The sequence below is a fragment of the Sitophilus oryzae genome, unplaced genomic scaffold (assembly GCF_002938485.1).
Source record: "Sitophilus oryzae breed Bouriz unplaced genomic scaffold, Soryzae_2.0 scaffold_1840_pilon_pilon, whole genome shotgun sequence".
NCBI lineage: Eukaryota > Metazoa > Arthropoda > Insecta > Coleoptera > Curculionidae > Sitophilus > Sitophilus oryzae.
In genome coordinates, this window is record NW_022146547.1 from 249,595 (window position 1) to 270,901 (window position 21,307).

General features: G+C 35.4%; 1 protein-coding gene across 1 annotated transcript in view; it reads left to right on the plus strand.

Annotated features, from left to right (window-relative positions):
- The window catches only part of LOC115883234 (protein goliath-like), a 50,840-nt gene that overhangs the window by 25,471 nt on the left and 4,062 nt on the right, over nucleotides 1-21,307 (plus strand). Inside the window, exons 5-9 of the mRNA XM_030901571.1 lie at nucleotides 11,331-11,460; nucleotides 13,467-13,584; nucleotides 14,103-14,174; nucleotides 14,254-14,336; nucleotides 18,458-18,554. Of these exons, the coding sequence (XP_030757431.1) occupies nucleotides 11,331-11,460; nucleotides 13,467-13,584; nucleotides 14,103-14,174; nucleotides 14,254-14,336; nucleotides 18,458-18,554 (500 nt within the window). The remainder of the gene's footprint in view (nucleotides 1-11,330; nucleotides 11,461-13,466; nucleotides 13,585-14,102; nucleotides 14,175-14,253; nucleotides 14,337-18,457; nucleotides 18,555-21,307) is intronic.

The window sequence follows — 21,307 nt, forward strand, 5'->3', positions numbered from 1 at the left end:
TTTGAGAAACACCTGGTATATAATTTTGATATGTATTTTATAAGTGAATATATAAACCCATCTCGATTCAAATAAAAATAGATAATTTACTGAGATAAACGTGGGGAAGCACTATTTGTGCTGACAAATGTGGTTTAGACTGTCTTTTAAATTACCTCTTTAATAACTGCTTCCACTTTTTAATCATCTGAATGGCACCTTGTGATGTCATATGGTGGCAGATTAAATTAGGACGAATGGCATCGAATTTTGTTTTCCTGTCGCGCAACTCAGATCTCCTAAATTTGTCCGAATTGAGCTACGACTGATGATTTTGCTTCCATCTTTCTCTAACGCAACTGCTTAATTACGTGTGTTAAAACTGCTTAAACTACGTTTTAAACTGCCACTAAATTACGTGAAACTGCCATTTTTATACTTTGGCGCTCAAATTTTTCGCTTTTGGTGCACTCCTAGAAAGTGAATGTTTTTTTGGTTTATATTTTGTTGATTCCGGGGCTATTATTTGCGTCATATAAAAAAATAAATTTATAGAATCTTTTTTTGCAACGTCCGGATTTTGTCGTTTTTTTTTCGGATTTCTGAGTTCACTTGTCCAGAATTTCCAAAAGCCTTTATGGAAACCCTGTAACATGACCTTTTATCGTTATTATTATATCTAACAATTTATGTCATTTTACGACCCAACGTTTTCTGTAGTCTTACTAATATAAATAAGGCTAATATATAAAACCCTTAAGTGACTCACTGATTAATCACGATCCTGCTCAAACCACTCAACGTAAGAAGCTCAGTTTTGGCATACAGGTTGATTCTAGGGTATAGAGGTTCGATAAGAAGGGATTTTCGAAATTCCAGTTCCAAGTCACCCCCTTGGAAAAAAACCCGAAACCAAACCACCCCTCAAATATTACAATATTTTTTATTTAAAAAACGGTCAAGTTTCCGAAAAAAACGCTTAAACACGTATATTTTATTTTATTTTTTACATATTTTAAGATTTTTAAAAATGGATACAGGGTGTTTTGAAAAATCTGGTCATTGATTAATCACGATTCTGCTTAAAGCACTTGACGTAAGAAGCTGATATTTGGAAAACGGATTGACTTTAGGGTGTAGAGGTTCGATAAGAAGGGATTTTTCGAAACTCGAATTCTAAGGGGGTGAAGCCACCCTCAAATATTAGAATATTTTTTATTTAAAAACCGGTGAGTTTTTCGGAAAAACTCTTAAACACGTATATTTTATTTTATTGTTTTACATATTTTCAGATTTTTTAAAAATTTATACAGGGTGTTTCATAAAATATGACCATTGAGTAATCACGATTCTGCTTAAACTGCTTGACGTTTAAAGCTGATTTTTGGCAAACGGATTGACTGTGGGGTGTAGAGGTTCGATAAGGAGGGGTTTCTCGATTGTTTTTTCTCATGCTGACATAAATGTGAGAATTTTATCCAGTTTGTATGTTAATGGAAATTCTTGCTTTGCTTTACCATCGCTATTACTTATTTATTTATTTATTTATTTATTTCTAGTCGGAACACAAACAGGACAAGTCCCAAAATTAGTGTCCACAGCTTACATATAATAACTAAATACCAATAACAATAGTAATAACCAATTTTAAAATTATAATACTATTTTTCTTAAAATTACAATTTTTTCTGTATATATACACAAACTAAGTCAATATCAACATCAATATGTTTAAGATTTAAGCAAAAAAATATGAAATGAAAACACTATGAAATAACAAGCAAAGGAATCGCGATAAGGAATACAATAATTATATATTAAAAGTAAACAATTAAATTATAGATATTAAACCATAGAAAAAAGGAATTAACTTATAAATACAGTACGTCTGCTGGATCTGTGTCTATGAAAGGAATGCGGACAAAAAACATTTAAATAAACAGCAATATATTTTATACGTCGACTTGACGAGTACGTCACCGCAAATCGCTCCGCCCACTCATTTTATTGGCTACTTGCAAATTTGTCAAATTTTTATTGATGGGACGCGTCGTTTAATTTTTTTACGAGGAACATCGAGAGAATATCGTTTCCCCTCTCACGGGTACCCCGTAGCTACAGAACGGACGGACGTACTGTACATTTACTATTCAGGAGTATAATATCTGGATATGGCTATACACTCACAAATTGTCGTTTTAATTTACATTTTAAGGCAAACAAATTATCAGAAAAAAAATCAAAATTACAAATGATTAATTCGACGCGAACGAAGTCGCGGGTACAAGCTAGTAAGTTATTATATTTCAACAATTATTTTTCTTATGGTAAACCGAGATTATGTATTGCTTATTAATTAATAATGTAAGTACTACTACTAAGGACTTATTGTAATATACAGGATATTAATAGCACTTGATAACTGCCTCCAAGGTTTTACGCTACTTAAAAATAATTACAATTGCGTAACCGCAACAATCTATTGTTATTTTCCTAGTTATTCTTCCAGTGATAACCCATATGCACGTCGCTAGTGAATAAGTCGACACTTTTTCAGCGTTAGAATATGTCGCACTTATAGTAACATTTACCTTCAAAATTTCATTCGATCCGCTAAAAGCACTTGGAAGAAAATTATAATAAATCGTAAAAAATAAAACACTTTGACCCCCTGTAACAACGAAACAAAGCATAATGGGACCTACATATGTTGATAGTTGATATAAAAAATAAGTCTTATTTTTCCGTGACGAATCTCGCCACGAGAAATGGCACATGTTTTTTGAAACACCCTGTATAAGGGGGTCCAAGTGCTGCATGTCACTGGGATAACACACCCTTCAAAGGAACAGAAAATTAAAGTACACATAGTATTTAATCTGTTCTATTAGTGGAGTTCACAGAGACTTTTACCTCGGAATTCAATTGCTGTGAATGTATTAATGTGAAACCTTTTGTATTGTGTTTTATATATAAAATACTAAAATGTTTACCCATTTTTTTTCGTTGCTTTTAATTTTCTATTTTAGTAATTTTAATAAACTGTTAATTATTTCCTTCTTAAGTTTTTGATTTTTTTAATTCTTTTTCTAAATAAATTTATTGAAATAAATGAATCTAATGCATAAGCTATACATATTCTGCTTATATTCTATCATTGAAATCGAATTATACAGGATGGCGCGTCATATGCGACGCGGTTTTTGCAAGGAGAACAAAAGTTTGTATTGAAGTGAAATTTTGTGAGCTTATGTAAGTCAATTTAAAGCATTTTCTAAAATTATGTAGAGTTCTACAGGGTGTCCCAAAAAAAGTTACACATCAAAGTTATGTTTTTTTGTAATGGAACACCCTATATATTAATTGATTTTTGGATTCTAGTAAAAAAATAAAGGTTTTTTTTTTCAAAAAAGAGTATGACTAAAATGTTTAGTTTTTGAAATACATTCACCGGCACGAAAAATGGGCATCTTAAAACTTTGATGTATTTTAAGGGTTAATATATTTTGTTTTAATGGGCCGATTTTGATGATTTTTTGAGCAGTGTGTAGCCAAATTATTTGACTTTTTAGTATCTTTTTTCAAATTAAAAATGAAACTCCTCATCTGTTAATTATACGAGGGAAAACAAAATATTGATGTTTTGGTGAAAGTTTGAAATACCCTGTGGAATTTGTTAAAATAGCAAGAAATTTAAGAATGACTTTATCATCTAGATACATCCTTTTTCGATGGTTTGCTTTTTGGTTCATTTCATAAAGCTTTAGTTTTGTTGGAAATATTCGGTTTTGAAGAATACACTAACATTTTTTCGTAATTTTTATATTAAGACCATGCCTTTGCTTTTGGGCCTAGTCAACACATCTAGTAAGTTCTGGTCCCGAAGCAGGCCTTCTTGACATAAGACTTTCTTCATTTAATCTTCTCCTTATGCAAACGGCGGTTTCTTAGTGATAAACTTACAATAAGTCGATAGTCTCGATTAGAAGTTCTCATACGAAGGTTCCTGTAGTACGTCTAGATTGACGTCCTCATGGACGTGGTCATAATTCAAAAACTACTTAGTAAACTCTATGGTATTAAGGTATTTTTATAACCGGAAATTTATAGCAAATTCCCTGAACTAAACAAATATAGATATATATTTGACTCAGCCTGTATATCTATAAAAATATTTTGAAATGTGAACTACCATTAAACACCTATTTTGTAAAAGGTTTGGAGTGAAAATCTCAAATAGGAATCCTGATACAGAGATTTTCCAGAATACGGAGCCACCTTGCACATATGCATTTGTATGTGTGTGTTTATTTAAATACTAAAGTGAAAGCAACGAATTTAAATGGGTAAACTTTGTAATATATCTTATTGTTGCGGACCCGTGTGGACTCGACCTAACCTAACTATATGTTCCGCCCTCAGATGACCTTAACATCGCATTAAAGAATAGACACCGTAATGATTCATTCGTTCGAGAAGAATCGAGTCCCACTGGAATGGACTAGTACATACGAGAACATTCGAAAACCTTCTCTATGCACCTAACGATCTATGGACTATTCTAGATTTCTTTTGCTGTAGGTATAAAAGCCGGCGGCTGTGGCTTAGAGAGAGCAGTTATAAATATACAGTTGACGCGCTAAAATTCAAAATACATTCTTAGTTATAAATCGTTTGTAAATAGTTCTATAAGTCTTTTATCGTTATTGTTTTTGTTAATTAGTGTTAAATAAATAGTATTTAAATAAATTGTGACTTTCTATCCACACGGAACCGACGAAAAACGTAACAATTGGTGTCAAGTGTGGCGTGTGTGATAGACTGAGGATGGCTCCGAAAAAATTATTGAAAGACCTGAAAGTGTCGGAATTAAAATGCATACTGGAAGAGAGGGAATGCGAGACAGATGGAAAGAAAAGCATTTTGCAAGCCAGATTGAGAGACGTTTTGATTGAGGAAGGTGAGGATCCTGACACATTTTGCTTTGAGTTGGAAGGTGACCTTGACTCGTCCTTACAAAATTAGAAGACAATTTGAATAGTAAAATAATTGACTTGGAAGTTAATTTAGAAGAGAAAATCAGTGATAAAATTAATATTTTAGAAGATAAGATCGCAGAAAATTCTAAAGACATACAGGCCAGCTTTAATAATAAAATAATTAATTTAGAAGAAAAGATAACAGAAATTATAGAGAATTTTACGGAACTACAAGACAAAATAACACAAATTGAAGATGATGTAAACAGAAAAATCGAAATTTTACGGGAAGAAATAACGAAGTCCAATTCACCAAAATGTCAAGAAACATCGGAGGGACCGAAACTAGTCGAAAATAGGTATACCTCAAAATCAGTTATGAAACCTCCGCAGTTTGACGGAAAACCGCTTGGGCCAACTACTTTTGCCAATTTGAAGCCGCTGCGAGAGCAAACGGCTGGACAAGCTACCGCTTTGACTATCGCACTGCGGGGAGATGCGACTGATATCCTGCAGACACTGTCACCATCGGAACAGGGAGATTATCAGCAATTGGTACGACATTTAGAAATGAGGTATGGCCAAGCTCATTTGGAACATGTCTATCATTCCCAACTAAAAAATCGCATTCAAAAGGCAAATGAGTCTCTGCAGGAGTTTGAAGCCGACGTAGCCCGCCTCGTTCGCCTTGCGTACCCTGCTACGCCCGAGAATGTTATGGAGCGGTTGGCAGTACAGGCATTCTCCGACGGCTTACGTGACAACGAGACAAGACAAGCATTTCTCCTAGCCCACCCAACGCACTTGGTGGATGCTTTAGCACGTGCCCTAGAATTTGAGGCCGCGAAACAAAGTTCTCGGTCTTTAGGAAGAGTACGGGCCATCGACGAATGTTCCGACGAATCCGTGGAAGGGATTGTTCGGAAGGTAATGGACCAGTACATGGGCAAGAAGGGACCGATTCGTTGCTGGAACTGCGGACAGGTGGGACACGTGCGAAGCCGTTGTAAGGAGAAGAACGAAGAACCGGCTTCGTCGAGGTCGGAAAACTACTAAGGGTCGAAATGAAGGGGCACACGTCGACCTGTACCCAACATGCCCCAACGAAAACTGCTCAAGTCGCCTCGCTACAACACAAATTCAACAGCATTTTTGTGGATGGTTTTGTTGATGGAGAGTTCCGGACCATGCTGTTGGATACAGGTGCGACGAAAACTATCATCAGACCGGACATTCTTAAAACATCGAAGAAGGTTAAAAACAACACAATGGCGACTACGTACTGCTACGGGGGCTCCTGCTGTCCATGGAGAAGTAAACCATTAATTTTGTGATTGGGAGCACCAGTTTTGAACATCCAGTGTTAGTAGCAGATATCGAAGATGAACTTATCTCGGAATGGACATCATGACCACTAGAGGTTTTGAGCTAAACCTCAAACAAGGAATTTTGAAAATAAATGAAGAAGAAGTGGTTCTGCATCGAAAATGTGAGGAGACGCTTCGCGTGGTGGTAGCAGAAGATGTTTCGATCCCTGAGCGCTGTGAGATATTTTTGGATGGTTGCCTAGAAGGTAAAATGAATAATGGGAGTATTATTCTGTTGGAGCCAAGGAACCATGACAGCGAAATAGGACGAGGGATCGCTGTTGGAAAAGCCCTGCTACGAGCGAAGAAAACTGTACCGGTGAGAGTAATGAACACGAATTATTATTCTGTATCCTTGAAGAAGGGAACCCTCTTAGGGTACTGTTGTTCGGTCTCCTCAGTCGTTCGAAGCGTGGAAGCCTCCAAAGTTTCGACTTCAAAAATTCCGGACAAAATGGTGAAGGAGTTAGTAAACGTTAAAGGATTATCTCCCGAAAATAGAAGAAAATTGAGAAACCTGATAATCAAGTATCAAGATGTGTTTGATAAAGGAGAAGCAGGACAGAGAGGTCGTACCAATTTAGTACAACACAAAATTGATACCGGAGATGCACGACCAATCAAACAAAATCCGAGAAGACTTCCGCTCGCCAAACGTGAAGAAGCTGATAAAATCCTTCGAGAAATGAAAGAAGAGGGTGTCATCGAACCATCTAACAGCCCGTGGACATCGCCGGTAGTACTAGTAAAGAAGAAAGACGGTACCACCAGGTTCTGTGTTGATTATCGGCAGCTCAATAATGTTACCAAGAAGGATAGTTATCCCCTGCCGAGGATAGACGATACTCTAGACACGCTGGCGGGGTCAACGATATTCTCTACGTTAGATCTGAAGAGTGGATATTGGCAAGTCGACATGGCGCCGAAAGACAGAGAGAAGACAGCGTTCTCGGTGGGCTCCGGACTGTGGCAATTTACCGTCATGCCTTTTGGATTGTGCAACGCGCCAGCTACCTTTGAGAGACTAATGGAGTCTGTGTTAAAGGGACTATCCTGGACTACCTGTTTAGTGTACCTGGATGACATCATAGTGGTTGGGAAATCCTTTGACGATCATCTGAAGAATTTGGAAGAAGTTTTCAAGCGACTAGGGAGCTCTGGTTTGAAACTTAGCCCCAAGAAATGTCATCTGTGTCAAGAAAAGGTACACTACTTGGGCCATGTAGTCTCCTCTCAAGGAGTTGCGGTAGATCCACAGAAGACCAAGACAGTGGAAGAGTGGCCGATACCTAAAGATAAACATGAACTACGAAGCTTTTTGGGACTATGCACATACTATCGCCGCCATGTACAGGGTTTAGCCACCATCGCAAAACCATTGACCAGACTTACCGAAGGCGAGAGGCGTTTCTCTTGGGACTCAGATTCTGACGAGGCATTCCGAAAATTGAAGAAGGCCCTGACTAGTGCGCCCATACTTAGCTACCCTCTTGGCAACGGAAACTTTATATTGGATACCGACGCTAGCAATGTTGCGTTAGGGCTGTTCTGTCTCAGATCCAGGATGGTCAAGAAAAAGTCATTGGTTATTTTAGTAAGACCTTGTCAAAACCGGAAAGGAACTACTGTGTAACCAGACGAGAATTACTAGCAGTAGTTAAAGCAGTGGAACACTTCTACAAGTATCTCTATGGAAGAAAGTTCTTGTTAAGAACAGACCATGCTGCTTTGAAATGGCTGTTGCAGTTTAAGAATCCTGAAGGGCAGGTAGCTAGATGGATTGAACGATTACAAGAATTTGACTTCGACACAGAACATCGAGCTGGGGCAATCCATCGAAATGCCGACGCACTTTCCAGAAGACCTTGCGCTAAGGACTGTAAGCATTGTTCCCGAGCAGAAGAGAAAGAAGTGAAACTCCTAAGAACAACTGTGGTTAATGATAGTTGGCAACCCGAAGATCTTGCAAATGACCAAACCAGTGACCCAGAATTAGGTTTAGTAATTAACTGGAAAAACACAGGCCAAAGACCAACGTGGGAAGAAGTTTGCAGATATTCGCCGAACGTAAAGTCGTACTGGGCCCAGTGGAATTCCTTGGTAATAGATAACGGACTACTTCGCCGTGTGATCGAGAGACCGGAGGGACAAGAAGAGAGCAGGCAGATCGTCATTCCAAAGAAGAGGGTCCCAGAAGTCTTGGAGGAAGTTCACAATGGAACCAGCGGTGGACATCTTGGTGATACCAAGACACTTGGCAAGCTGCGTGAACGGTTCTACTGGGTGAACTGCAAAGAAGATGTGAGGGCCTGGTGTAAAAAATGTGACATTTGCGCAGCCATCAATGGGCCACAAAAGCGTGGTAAAGCCCCTATGCGCCAGTACAATGTTGGCAGTCCCTTCGAACGAATAGCGATCGACGTGGCTGGTCCTTTCCCGGAGACGAACGATGGCAACAAATACATTGTGGTAGTAATGGATTACTTCAGCAAATGGGTCGAGGCCTACGCGTTGCCAAATCAAGAAGCGTCCACGATTGCTGATGCCCTTGTTAAAGAATGGATCTGCAGGTTTGGTGTTCCCATGGAGCTTCATTCAGATCAGGGAAGAAACTTTGAGTCCAATCTGTTCCAAGGCGTCTGTGAAGTCCTGAACATCCGCAAGACCAGGACGACTGCTCTACATCCACAATCCGATGGGATGGTTGAACGCATGAACAGAACTATCAACCGTTATCTGGCCAAAGTAGTCTCTGACCACCAAAGAGACTGGGACAAATTTCTTCACCTGTTCCTGTTGGCCTACCGTTCATCCGTCCAAGAATCTACAGGGCAAACTCCAGCCAGCATCGTTATGGGACGGGAAGTGCGCCTACCCTGTGATCTGAAATTTGGTTGCCGACCGGGAGAAGAAGTCGCCGGAGAAGATTATGTCCACACACTACGTCAAAGGATGGACGACATTCATCAGAGAGTCCGCCTAAATATTCAAAGTGCTAGTGACCGAATGAAGGAACACTACGACATTCAAGCTGAGCATGGAGGATACCAACCAGGGAAGTTGGTGTGGCTATATAACCCGCAGAGACGTCGTGGGTTATCTCCGAAGCTACAATCCTCGTGGGAAGGGCCATACGAAGTCATGGATAGAATTAATGACGTCGTATACCGTATCAGAAAATTGCCAAAAGGAAAACCGAGGGTAGTCCATTTCAACCGTTTGAGCCCCTACCAAGGCGAAATAGAAGATCGTGCTGGGACCGTGAGAACCTGCAGCTTTGATCCCCCTGATTCGGAGATGTCCTTTGACGATTTCATGGCCCGATACAACAGCAGTGAGAAGGCTCGCTATGGTGTAACCAAAGAAGATCAACGAGACCTCTTTTCCGTGCCTCCTGATTATTCGCTCGCTCATTGTGTGGCTCGAGATTTGCGGATGTCCAGAGGAATCGCTGCGACGTTCAATGAGAAGTTTGGGCGTGTCGGAGAACTACGCCGACAGGATCCAGAGGTTGGAAGCGTCTTGAGGCTAACCGACAATGCACATGGTCAAGCAAGGCACATCTTCTACCTGGTCACCAAGGAATGGTCCCCGAGTAAGCCGACTTATCTCAATCTATGGAAGACCCTGATTGAACTGAGAGAAGCCCTGCTAAACAACAACATTGCACGATTAGCCATTCCGAAGCTGGCGTGTGGACTCGATGGTTTGAGTTGGCGTACAATCCGGAACATGATTGAAGTCTTGTTCAGATTTACGGGAATCGAGATCCTCGTTTGCTGCTACAACCCAAAGCTGAGATCGGGAGAGAAAACTGTAGACTGCTATTTCTACCAGACTTCTCAATGTACCAGGGGCCAGCTTTGCAAATACCTTCATTCACCGTGTACATCTCGGGACGAGCATGTACCTAAGAAGGGGGCAGTGTTGCGGACCCGTGTGGACTCGACCTAACCTAACTATATGTTCTGCCCTCAGATGACCTTAACATCGCATTAAAGAATAGACACCGTAATGATTCATTCGTTCGAGAAGAATCGAGTCCCACTGGAATGGACTAGTACATACGAGAACATTCGAAAACCTTCTCTATGCACCTAACGATCTATGGACTATTCTAGATTTCTTTTTGCTGTAGGTATAAAAGCCGGCGGCTGTGGCCTAGAGAGAGCAGTTATAAATATACAGTTGACGCGCTAAAATTCAAAATAAATTCTTAGTTATAAATCGTTTGTAAATAGTTCTATAAGTCTTTTATCGTTATTGTTTTTGTTAATTAGTGTTAAATAAATAGTGTTTAAATAAATTGTGACTTTCTATCCACACGGAACCGACGAAAAACGTAACATTATTAACAATACAATGCAAAAAGTTTTATAAAAATTCGTTCACACTAAATTAATTCCGAGGTTTGTATCCTATAAGGGCTTAAAGCACTCCACTATATATGTTTTCTGCGAAGTGGTATGGTCGGTATTGTTAACATTTTAAAGTAACTTATTTTTAAATTTCCGGTATATCGGGTATATCCTTTGACATTAGTATGTACTGTGTATCTACCTTAGACGACCTTGTTTAACAGTCTCTCCAGTATTTCACGTGTGAATGAATGAATATTCTTCAGGCGTGTCAAGCATTTTTAATTATTATCGATCCATTGTTTGCCCCAGTGCCATCAACACATTATACTTTTAAAATGCTTGTGTGCGAGTCTTGTACAGGGTGTCCCAGAAATAAGTGCAAGTATTTTAACTGGTGGTACAGGGTGTTACATTTCAAAAAATACAACTTTGATATTTTATATTTGGGACACTTTGTACTTTTGTAAATTTTGTACCAGTATCCCAAATACACCTTTGTATTTGGGACACTGGTACACAGTTACAAATAATTTTAAATTTTTGTTTTAGTAAGCTTAGATGCCGTTTCCACCAATAAGTGCTATCCCTGTATATTATAAATTTTATGTAATCATGGTTTATTACCGTGTTTTTCTTTTTTTTAGGACATATCAGTGCTGTATTTATTTACAAATGGAAAGGTGAAGAATTAATAAAACTGTCGCAAAATGACTCAAACGTTTACGTACACGTTACGATGGCAGCGCATTCTTCTAAACCAGCAAGTATTAATCGGTGAGTTGCTTCATTATACAGGGTGAATCTTAAATAAGTGCAAATTCGTTTCGCGAAAAAAGTTTTTGGATTTTTTTTAGTTTTTAGTTAAAAAACATAATTTCTTGATTATATGGCAGCATAGGTACATAGTAGATTAAATTTACAAGAAAGAAAGCCCAGAAAGATCCAGTGGTTCTCAAAATTTAAACAAAAAATAATTTTCTTTTGGAAATTTTGGACTTATTTGAAAAACGGCAAAGAGAAAATATGTTTCATTTATCGAGATCTACCAGCCGTCAAAATATTTGCAATTATTTAAGACTCACCCTGAATATATGGAAATATATAAATTCTGTCTGTCAGAGAGGTGGTCAAGTTAGTATTTTACGCAGACATCGAAATTACTGTAAATACAGTACTATCGAAAAAAAAACGGCGTCCAGTTGCTTGGAAATGACAGCAATCTTCATTTCATAGCCATCGTCTGTTTTTTTTTTCGATCGTACGGTACAACTTAGCTGTGAAATAAAATGACAGACAAAAACTGTCACTGTCTTAGTGTGGGGTTTGGGGTTTATATATACATCGGTCTTGTATCGCCTGTCGTTGATTTAATTGTTCAACCGTTTCAAATATCATGATCATTTGCGTGATTCGTGAATCGTGAACATGAACATATGTAAAGATTCAGAGTTGTCGAAATACCAAGGTAGAATAGGTTAGCTAAAACTGCCATTAAACCAATACATTATTTCCGCAATTTCGCTTTCTGAACGCGAGTGGCGACTTCCCGTTTCGAAATAATAAAGCAGTAAAAATAAAAATCAGGAAAAGTCGTTAAATATAATTTTAGTCAGTTGGCAACCTTGGACAATCTCATATACGTTGCTTGACCGGTTCAAATCGTGAAAGACAAGCACGCGTCGGACAACTCTCGTGCAACCCAAACTGAATGCGTAAACCAGTCTTGATTTCCTTGTTTTGTAAATAAATAAAACGCGTTTACAGAGCCGTATTTGCCCAACACAACAAAAGTTACCATTACTATACAGGGTGAGTCTTAAATAAGTGTAAATATTTTCAAGGCTGGTAGATCTCGATAAAAGAAACATATTTCCTCTTTACCATTTCTCAGATAAGTCCAAAATAACCGAGTTATTTCAGTTTCAAAATTTAAAAAAAAATGATTTTTTTTGAAAAAATTTTGAGAGCCACCGTATTTTTTCTGTAATTACATCATCCCTTTTAGTTCCGTAACCATAGAGTAAAGCCGTAACTATGGTAATATCAGAGATTTTCAAGAAAGGTTTTCAAAAAATATACAGGGAAATTTAAAAGAAAATGCACGATTTTCAACATTCATATTTTTTTTGGTGAAAAAACCTCATAGACGTGTTCCTGGGGTCGAAATATACCACCCCTGAAAATATTTGCACTTATTTAAGACTCACCCTGTATATACTATTAGAAATACTGACGAATAAATCTATTTCAATAACTATCTTCTTGTTATAACTGTGTTTTTATAGCATGTCCATTGAATGAATCTAACTGGTTATTTCGCCACTGAAACAGGAAACTAAATGAAACTCATGACGGGCAAAACTGTTATTCCTTAATAACAGTTGAAACTGTGTTTTTGTTATTTACACAGGGTGTCAGAAAAATAGCGTTTCTAACTTTGGTCGGTGGTTCTACAGATAAAAATAAAATCAAAATTCCTATGAATATACAGGGTGGTCCGAACTGTATTCCGGAAACTTCGGCAGCCTGTTCTGTTGATAAAAATAAGTAAAAAAGTTCGTATAAATGTATGTCCTAAAATGCTTAGTTTCGGAGACACAGGATGTAGAAGTTTCATTTTTATATCGATTTTTTCCAAATAATTTCTGAAGTAACGTCAATTTTTGGATAAAAATTGGTGTCTGGGAGTTTGTTGATATGAGAAATTTGATTTTGAAGAGGGCGCCACCTACATATTTTTGACTAGTTTGAAAAGTAATAACTTTTTTTCTTTATTTCAGGACTTCAGTTTTATTTGTTTCTATAACTTTCATAGTTCTGATGATAATTTCCCTAACATGGCTAGTATTTTACTATGTTCAAAGGTTCCGATATATTCGTACAAAGGATAAGTTAACAGTAAGTATTAAAACTTTCTTATTTTGTTTTTATTCGAACTCGCTGAAAAATGTTTCTATTTTAATCTATTTTAGTCTAAATTAGTTAAAAGTCAAATATTTTCAGGGTTGGTAGATCTCGATAAAAGAAACATATTTCCTATTTACCGTTTTTCAAATAAGTTTTTTTGAAAATTCCCAAAAAAATATTTTTTTTTGATTAAATTTTGAGAACCACTGTATCATTTCTGGGTTTTCTTTCTTGTAAGTTTAATCTACTATCTATGTTGCTATATTATCACGAAATTATAAAAATCCAAATTTTCAAAAATGTTTTTCGCGACTCAAAAAAAACCGCATGAACATGGTGTTTCTGGGGTTGAAATATACTACCCCTAAAAATATTTCGACTTATTTAAGACTCACCTTAGTATAACCTTGGATCAACATGAATAATCTTGTATTGTTAAGATTTTTTATTATTTAGAGATATTTTACTATACTAAAATGTAATATGATTGATAAATTGTTTTGTTCTAGCGAAAATTGGGGTGCGCTGCCAAAAAAGCATTGTCAAAAATACCAACAAAAGTTGTAAAAAACAATGATAAGGTAAGTTCGTCGGCAACCGCTACTTTTTAAATTTTATATTTAGTTTTTCTTTTGTACGTGTTATTTTTCTTATTTATAGGAAGTTCAAGGTGATGGAGAATGCTGCGCCGTCTGTTTAGAACCATATAAAACGAATGATTTACTAAGAATTCTGCCATGTAGGTGAGCAATAGCTAGTTTTATATGAATTATTTTATATACAGGGTATCCCACTTAAGATGGATACAAGCCAATATCTTGGTTGTTTGTTGAGCGATCTTTTTCAATTTTGGCAGGAGGCTGTATGACTATAAGACGTACATTTTGACCAGGGTAAGAAATGCGATAGCTCATAGACGTACGTTTTAATGGGGTTTGATATTTTTCGAATCAAGAGTAAACTACCCTTAGGACAGTATTTATTTCAAATCTGATAAATTATATTGAATCCTCCATACCTAAGATACTTAAGTAGTCGAATTAAGTTTGGTCGAAGATGTTGAATTTTAGTTCGTTATAGTTTTATAAATCTTTGTTTAGAGCATATTTTTCAAAGTTAATAGTGATTGTTTTAAATAACTATTTGGATTTTTTAAATATTCCCCAATAAAACGAATAAAAATCATATTTCAGATTCCATTGAAAACTGGGTTTTTAAATTATTTTGTAACTCATTTTATTCATTTGTATTAGCAAACTTAAAAAACAATTTTTAAAGTAAACAAAATAAATTGAAAATTTTTAGTTTTTTTTGTATCGTATCTTAATTATTATGGAAGCTATCTGCAAACTTCGAGTATTAATAATTGATAATTGGTTATAATTGGTTATTGATAATAAACCAGTTGTTTATCCAGTGGCGTCGTAAATAAAAAAATAATAAAATAATAAAAATAAAAATGTCTTATTTTAATAAGACACTCTGTATAAATATTTATCAAAATTAGAGTATCTTGGGTAAGGAGGATTCAATATAATTTATCAGATTTGAAATAAATACTGTCCTAAGGGTAGTTTACTCTTGACTCGAAAAATATCAAACCCCATTAAAACGTACGTCTATGAGGTATTGCATTCCTTACCCTGGGCAAAATGTACGTCTTATAGCCATACAGCCTCCTGCCAAAAATGAAAAAGATCGCTCAACAAACAACCAAGATATTGGCTTGTATCCATCTTAAGTGGGACACCCTGTATATGTACAGTTTATTCGACGTCCAAGATGTATCAAACATAAACAAATATCTCCAAAAAAATAATATCCTATATGGGTGTTTCTCCACTGCAAAAAATCTACAAAATAAAATAATTATTTTTTGTAAACACAGATATACAGATATGCAAAACGTTTCGGAAAGTTTATCTCTTTCCGTCGTCGGAAACAAAAAAATACAAAGAATAAAGAAAAAAAACTATTTAATATTTAAATTCAACTATTCGAGAACACTTTAGTTTTCTAAAACAGGTGCGTCTACAAAAACGGTTGACGTTCTGGTAAAATGACATTATACCCCCAAGTTAAACTTCAAAATTAACAATTACTACCTGATAACAATTACTTAATAAGGTAAAACCAAAAAACCCCGAACTTTCTGTATGATTATTTTTAATTTTTACGTATGTTATGTTTATTTATGTTATGTTCTTTAAAATCAAAGAAGCGATTGACAAATTGCCATACATTACTAACATCTACAGATGCATGAGCAATACATTTATTTTTATTAGATTGTATTAAAAAAGCCTCTTTTATTTTCCTTTCAGAGGCTATCGCTTCTTTCATTATAATTTTGGCGTTATTAAAATTTATTCTGTGCCCTGCGTCCCACGAATGCTGACAAATCTTAGATTTGTGAAAATCTCCCTTTTTTAAATAATCTTTATGTTCTTTAATTCGAACATTTAAGGGTATAGATGTTTTACCATGCCCACTTTTACATATTTTCTTTTAATCAAAATATTTTAGGAATCGAAAATAAATTAATTATAAATATACAGGGTGTCATTGAAATGGTGTAAAAAATCGGGGGGTGATAGTACTCCTAGATATAGTAAAAAAAGTTCCTATAAGTATAGGGCGGAAAATGCATATCAAGCAAGGGAGTTAGGGGCACTGAAAGGGTGAATTTAAAAAACGGTTGTTTTGAAATTGTAGACTTAAAAACGAGATAAAATTTCGTAAAAAATCCTCTGCCATAAATTTTGACCCTAAATCAAATGGTGATACTGAAAAATTATTTGGAAAAGCGGAAAGGGTAGGGGGTTGTTTCGTGAATAAGTTTTTTGAAGTTATTTTTTTTGCAACATGGATTCATTTTTTGAAAACTACATACTTTTTCTTACAATAAAGGTACTCTTGTTGCACATCGCCCAGACCGATGGTTTTCGAGAAAATTGAAAGCAAGGAGTTTGCTCTGATGGATTGCTAACTGGTTAATCAACATGAACTTATGAAAGTTATGGCGGTTCAAAAGTAACCAAGTAGTTATCAAATAATTAATTAAAAAATCAAAATTTCATGATTTTTAAAACATCTTATTGCTTTAAAAAACGAAATAATCCAATTACCAAAAATCCTTATTAAAATAATGCATTCCTTAATTCATTCATAGTAAATGTTCAAAGTGACCACCATTCATTTCAATGCAGATATCTGATCTTCTTCTCCACGACCTGCGTACCCTGTGGAATATCCTTGGTGTTTGTCTTGGTTGAAAAGTTATGGCAGTTCAAAAGTAACCAAGTAGTTATTAAATAATTAATTGGAATATCAATATTTCATGATTTTTAAAACATCTTTTTGCTTTAAAAACAAAATAAACCAATTACCAAAATTCCTTATTAAAATAACGCATTCCTTAATTCATTCCTAGTAAATGTTCAAAGTGACCACCATTCATTTCAATGCAGACATATTTGCTCTTCTTCTCCAAAATCTGCGTACCCTGTGGAATATCCTTGGTGTTGTCCGAATTTGATTGGAACAGTCAATAATGCGTTGCCGTAGTTGCTCTTCAGTATTAATCGTCACTAAGTAAACCAAATTTTTTTTAAAACCAAAAAAGTTTATTTCGTTTTTAAAGCGATAAGATGTTTTAAATATCATGAAATTTATGATTTTCCAATTAATTATTTAATAACTACTTTCATAACATAACTTTCATAAGTTTATAGGTCTGTTCTCAGAAGAATCCCTGACTAGTCAGCACGTTTTTTATTGGTTAAAATGCGTAGAAACCTGATTGTTAGTCTAGTTTCTACACATTTCAACCAATAAGAAACGCGCTGACTAGTTAGGGATTCTTCTGAGAACAGACCTTATGTTGATTAACCAGTTAGCAAACCATCAGAGCAAACTCTATGCCTTCAATTTTCTCGAAAACCATCGCTCTGGGCGATGTGAAACAAGAATACCTTTTTTGTAGAAAAAAGTATGTAGTTTTCAAAAAATAAACCCACGTTGCAAAAAAAATAACCTCAAAAAAGTTATTCGCGAAACAACCTCCCACCCTTGCAAAAACTACCCTTTCCGCTTTTCCAAATAATTTTTCAGTATCACCATTTGATTTAGGGTCAAAATTTATGGCAGGGGATTTTTTTTCGAAATTTTGTCTCGTTTTTTTAAGCCTACAATTTCAAAACAAGCGTTTTTTAAATTCACCCTTTTAGTGCCCCTAACTCTTTTAATATGCATTTTCCACCCTATACTTATAGGAACTTTTTTTACTATTTTTAGGAGTACTATCACCGCCCGATTTTTTTTACACCATTTCAATGACACCCTGTATAAACAGTTATGATTTACATCAACAAAACTCACCTTCTTAACAGCACTTAAATGGCATAACAGGCCATTACTATCGCTTTCCCGTTCAAAATATTCTAATACAGTTGCGATGAGTTTTTTACGGCTGTTAAGCCATCTTGTACACTTCGCACTAAAAGAGATTCTAAAAAGAACAATGTTCGACTGCAAGGTCTGCTAGTAAACATTTTTAAGCTTAAAGTATCACAACACTATTTATTTAAACCAAAAACTCGTAATACAAAATTAAAGTGCCAAAACGAATGACAATGTCAGGAAGTAAATAATTAATTTTGGCAACTTTTTACAGCAGAGCTACCACCTGAATCCCCAGCGCGAAATTTAAATTCCAGTTAGTCAGTTCGGCGCCAAATATGTCCATGGTTGGCAACAGTGAATTTAAAAATCACGTCCTCGATTACGTAACCAAATTTTGGTGCATCTTGGCGTTGAATAAACTCTAGATATTGTTCACCACAACTGAAATATTTATTTTCAGACATGAATTTCACAAACCATGTGTAGATCCTTGGCTGTTAGAGCACAGAACATGTCCGATGTGCAAAATGGACATTTTAAAACACTATGGTTTCGTGGTCAGTAGTAATGTACCTTACAATCCAGAGACTTATATTTTCTAGACACTTATTAGGAGTAGGATAGTTTTTTTAGGGCAGCGTGGTCGTGGTACTGTTGCTTATTTTTGGAAGTTTCCACCACCTTATTGCTTACTTTTGCTGTGATAATTACTTAAACGATATTTTGATCAAACTCTGTAAAGCACAAACAACATTCCTATTCGACTGCAATGGTTGAATAATGGCACTGCCTTTTCACTTTTTTCTGAGGATTTTATTTTTCTCGTTCGGGGTGGAGGTAATTGAAATATATATATTTTCTTTAGCTTTATCTTTCTTTCGCTTTGCTTTTCTTATTTAGTGCTAATTTACTAACAACACCATCTCGTTAGTAAGAAATATTATTTACTCCAATATAGCAACGTCAGAAAAACAAGTATTTTAAGACGTCTGGCTCTTTGATATATCTTTTACTATGCTCTCTAGAACAGCATGCTTTGGTTGGCACCGGTTTGGCTGCCGGTGTAAACGTTGCGTTTCCTACTGCGCATTGAAAGAAGATCCTATATTTTTATTAGTCCTTTAAATTCTAGTATTGAATATAAATCGAACATGTCCCCATAGCACAGTGCGTAGTTTCCGACCACGAACCGATGATTCGAGTTCGAATCCGAGTCAGGGCAAAGACTTTTTTATTTAATTTTCGTTTATATTCTGATACTAAAGTATTAAATATTTGTTTTTTTAATTACCACAATTATTTAATACTTTACTATCAGAATATAAACGAAAATTAAATAAAAAAGTCTTTGCCCTGACCCGGATTCAAATTCTGAATCATCGGTTCGTGGTCGGAAACTCTACGCACTGCACTATGGAGACATGTTCGATTTATATTCAATACTAGAATTTATAGAACTAAATTAATAAAAAATATAGGATCTTCTTCCGATGCGCTGTAGTAAACGCAACGGGTATCGGCAGCCAGACCGGCCGCATGCTGTTCCAGAGAGCATAGTAAAAGATATATCAAAGAGCCAGACGTCTTAAAATACTTTCTCGAAAACGTTACTAGCTCTACTATAGTTACCTGTACAAAGCAGAATCATTTTCTCTTGTATTTCACATAAACAAATTCGGGAAGCTTTAGATGTTTATGCACACAATAGTACGGCATAAAAATTTGAGTTTTGAATTTTGTTTAAGTAAGTACAGGGATGTATTTCAGGAAAATATTTTAACTTCTGAACAGGATGGCTCAAAAAAGTGTGAATGGATCGGGATGATATTTTTTAAATGGAACACCCTGTATTAGTGGCGGATACAGAGGGGGGGCCCATGGGGCCCGGGCCCCCCCTGAAATCTGTAAATTGTGTTAAATATTAGGCTTTTTGGTTAAAAATGACGCCCTAAGAAGCACATTCTACATTACTTTTTATTTTGGGCCCCCCTAAAATAAATTCCTATATCCGCCCCTGCCCTGTATATTATTGCATTGTTGGCTTTCTTTCAGATCACTTTACATAATGCTAAGATATGAGTAATAGATTTCGATACTGTCAGAGATTATTAATAAATAAATAAAAAATATATATCTTTCAATCTTCCTTAAAAAAAAATATTACAAATAATACAAGAACTGTCCTAAAATCAAAACTATATTACCTAGATTAGTTTACTTTAGATGGTCTATACTTGCTTAGCTATAAATATAGTAATCTTAAATCATACAGGGTGGTCAAAATTCTACGCCAAACTAACCCCCCCCCCTTTCTGCAATATAAAATAATTTTTCTTGTTCCCTGTATGGCTCTTTCAACGGTAAAATACGAGAGAAAATTCATGGGGTGGTTTTGATAAACATTTACTGTGGAAAATGCCATATATAAAACCGCGAATATCTGCAAAACCGTTAGAAATTTTGAAATACTCTAAATACAAAAAATGTTCATTTTTTAATTCTCCATCTATTGAAAAAATAATATACTGGGTGTTTTATTTAAAAAAGCGAAAAAAAAAATTTATATTTTAGAAAGTTTGGCGTAGAATTTTGAACATCCTGTATGATTTGCGATTACCATATTTATGGCAAAGTAAGTACAGATCAGTAAATACCTAATATAGTTTTGATTTCAGCACAGTTCTTGTATTTTTAATATTTTTATTAAGAAAGGCTGAAAAATATATATTCTTTTTGTTTATTTATTAATACCTCTGAAACTATCGAAATCTATTTGCTCATATCTTAGGATTATGTAAAGTGATCTGAAAGGAAGCAAAAATTCAATAATATACGGGGTGTTCCATTTAAAAAAAATAGTCCTAATCAAAATACATCCGTCTACATACTTTAGGTTTGCACTTAAACAAAATTCCCAAGTTTTATATTCTACGAGTTACAGATGCCCGACACACTATTGCCGGACCCTGTATATAACATATCACCGCTCAAATAAATTATTAGTATCATATATTATTTGCTTATTTTTTACTAGAATTGATAAAATAATATATATTATAACAACAAATACTACGCAAGCTATATTTACTTCTTCTAAATTTTAATGTCAGATATTGATAATTCTATTTTTAAAATTTAACTATACAGGATGTCATTGAAATGGTGTAAAAAAAATCGGGGGGTGATAGTACTCCTAAAAATAGTAAAAAAAGTTCCTAAAGTATAGGGCGGAGAATGCATATTAAGGGAGTTAGGGGCATGAAAGGGTGAATTTAAAAAACGGTTTTTTTGAAATTGTAGGCTTAAAAAA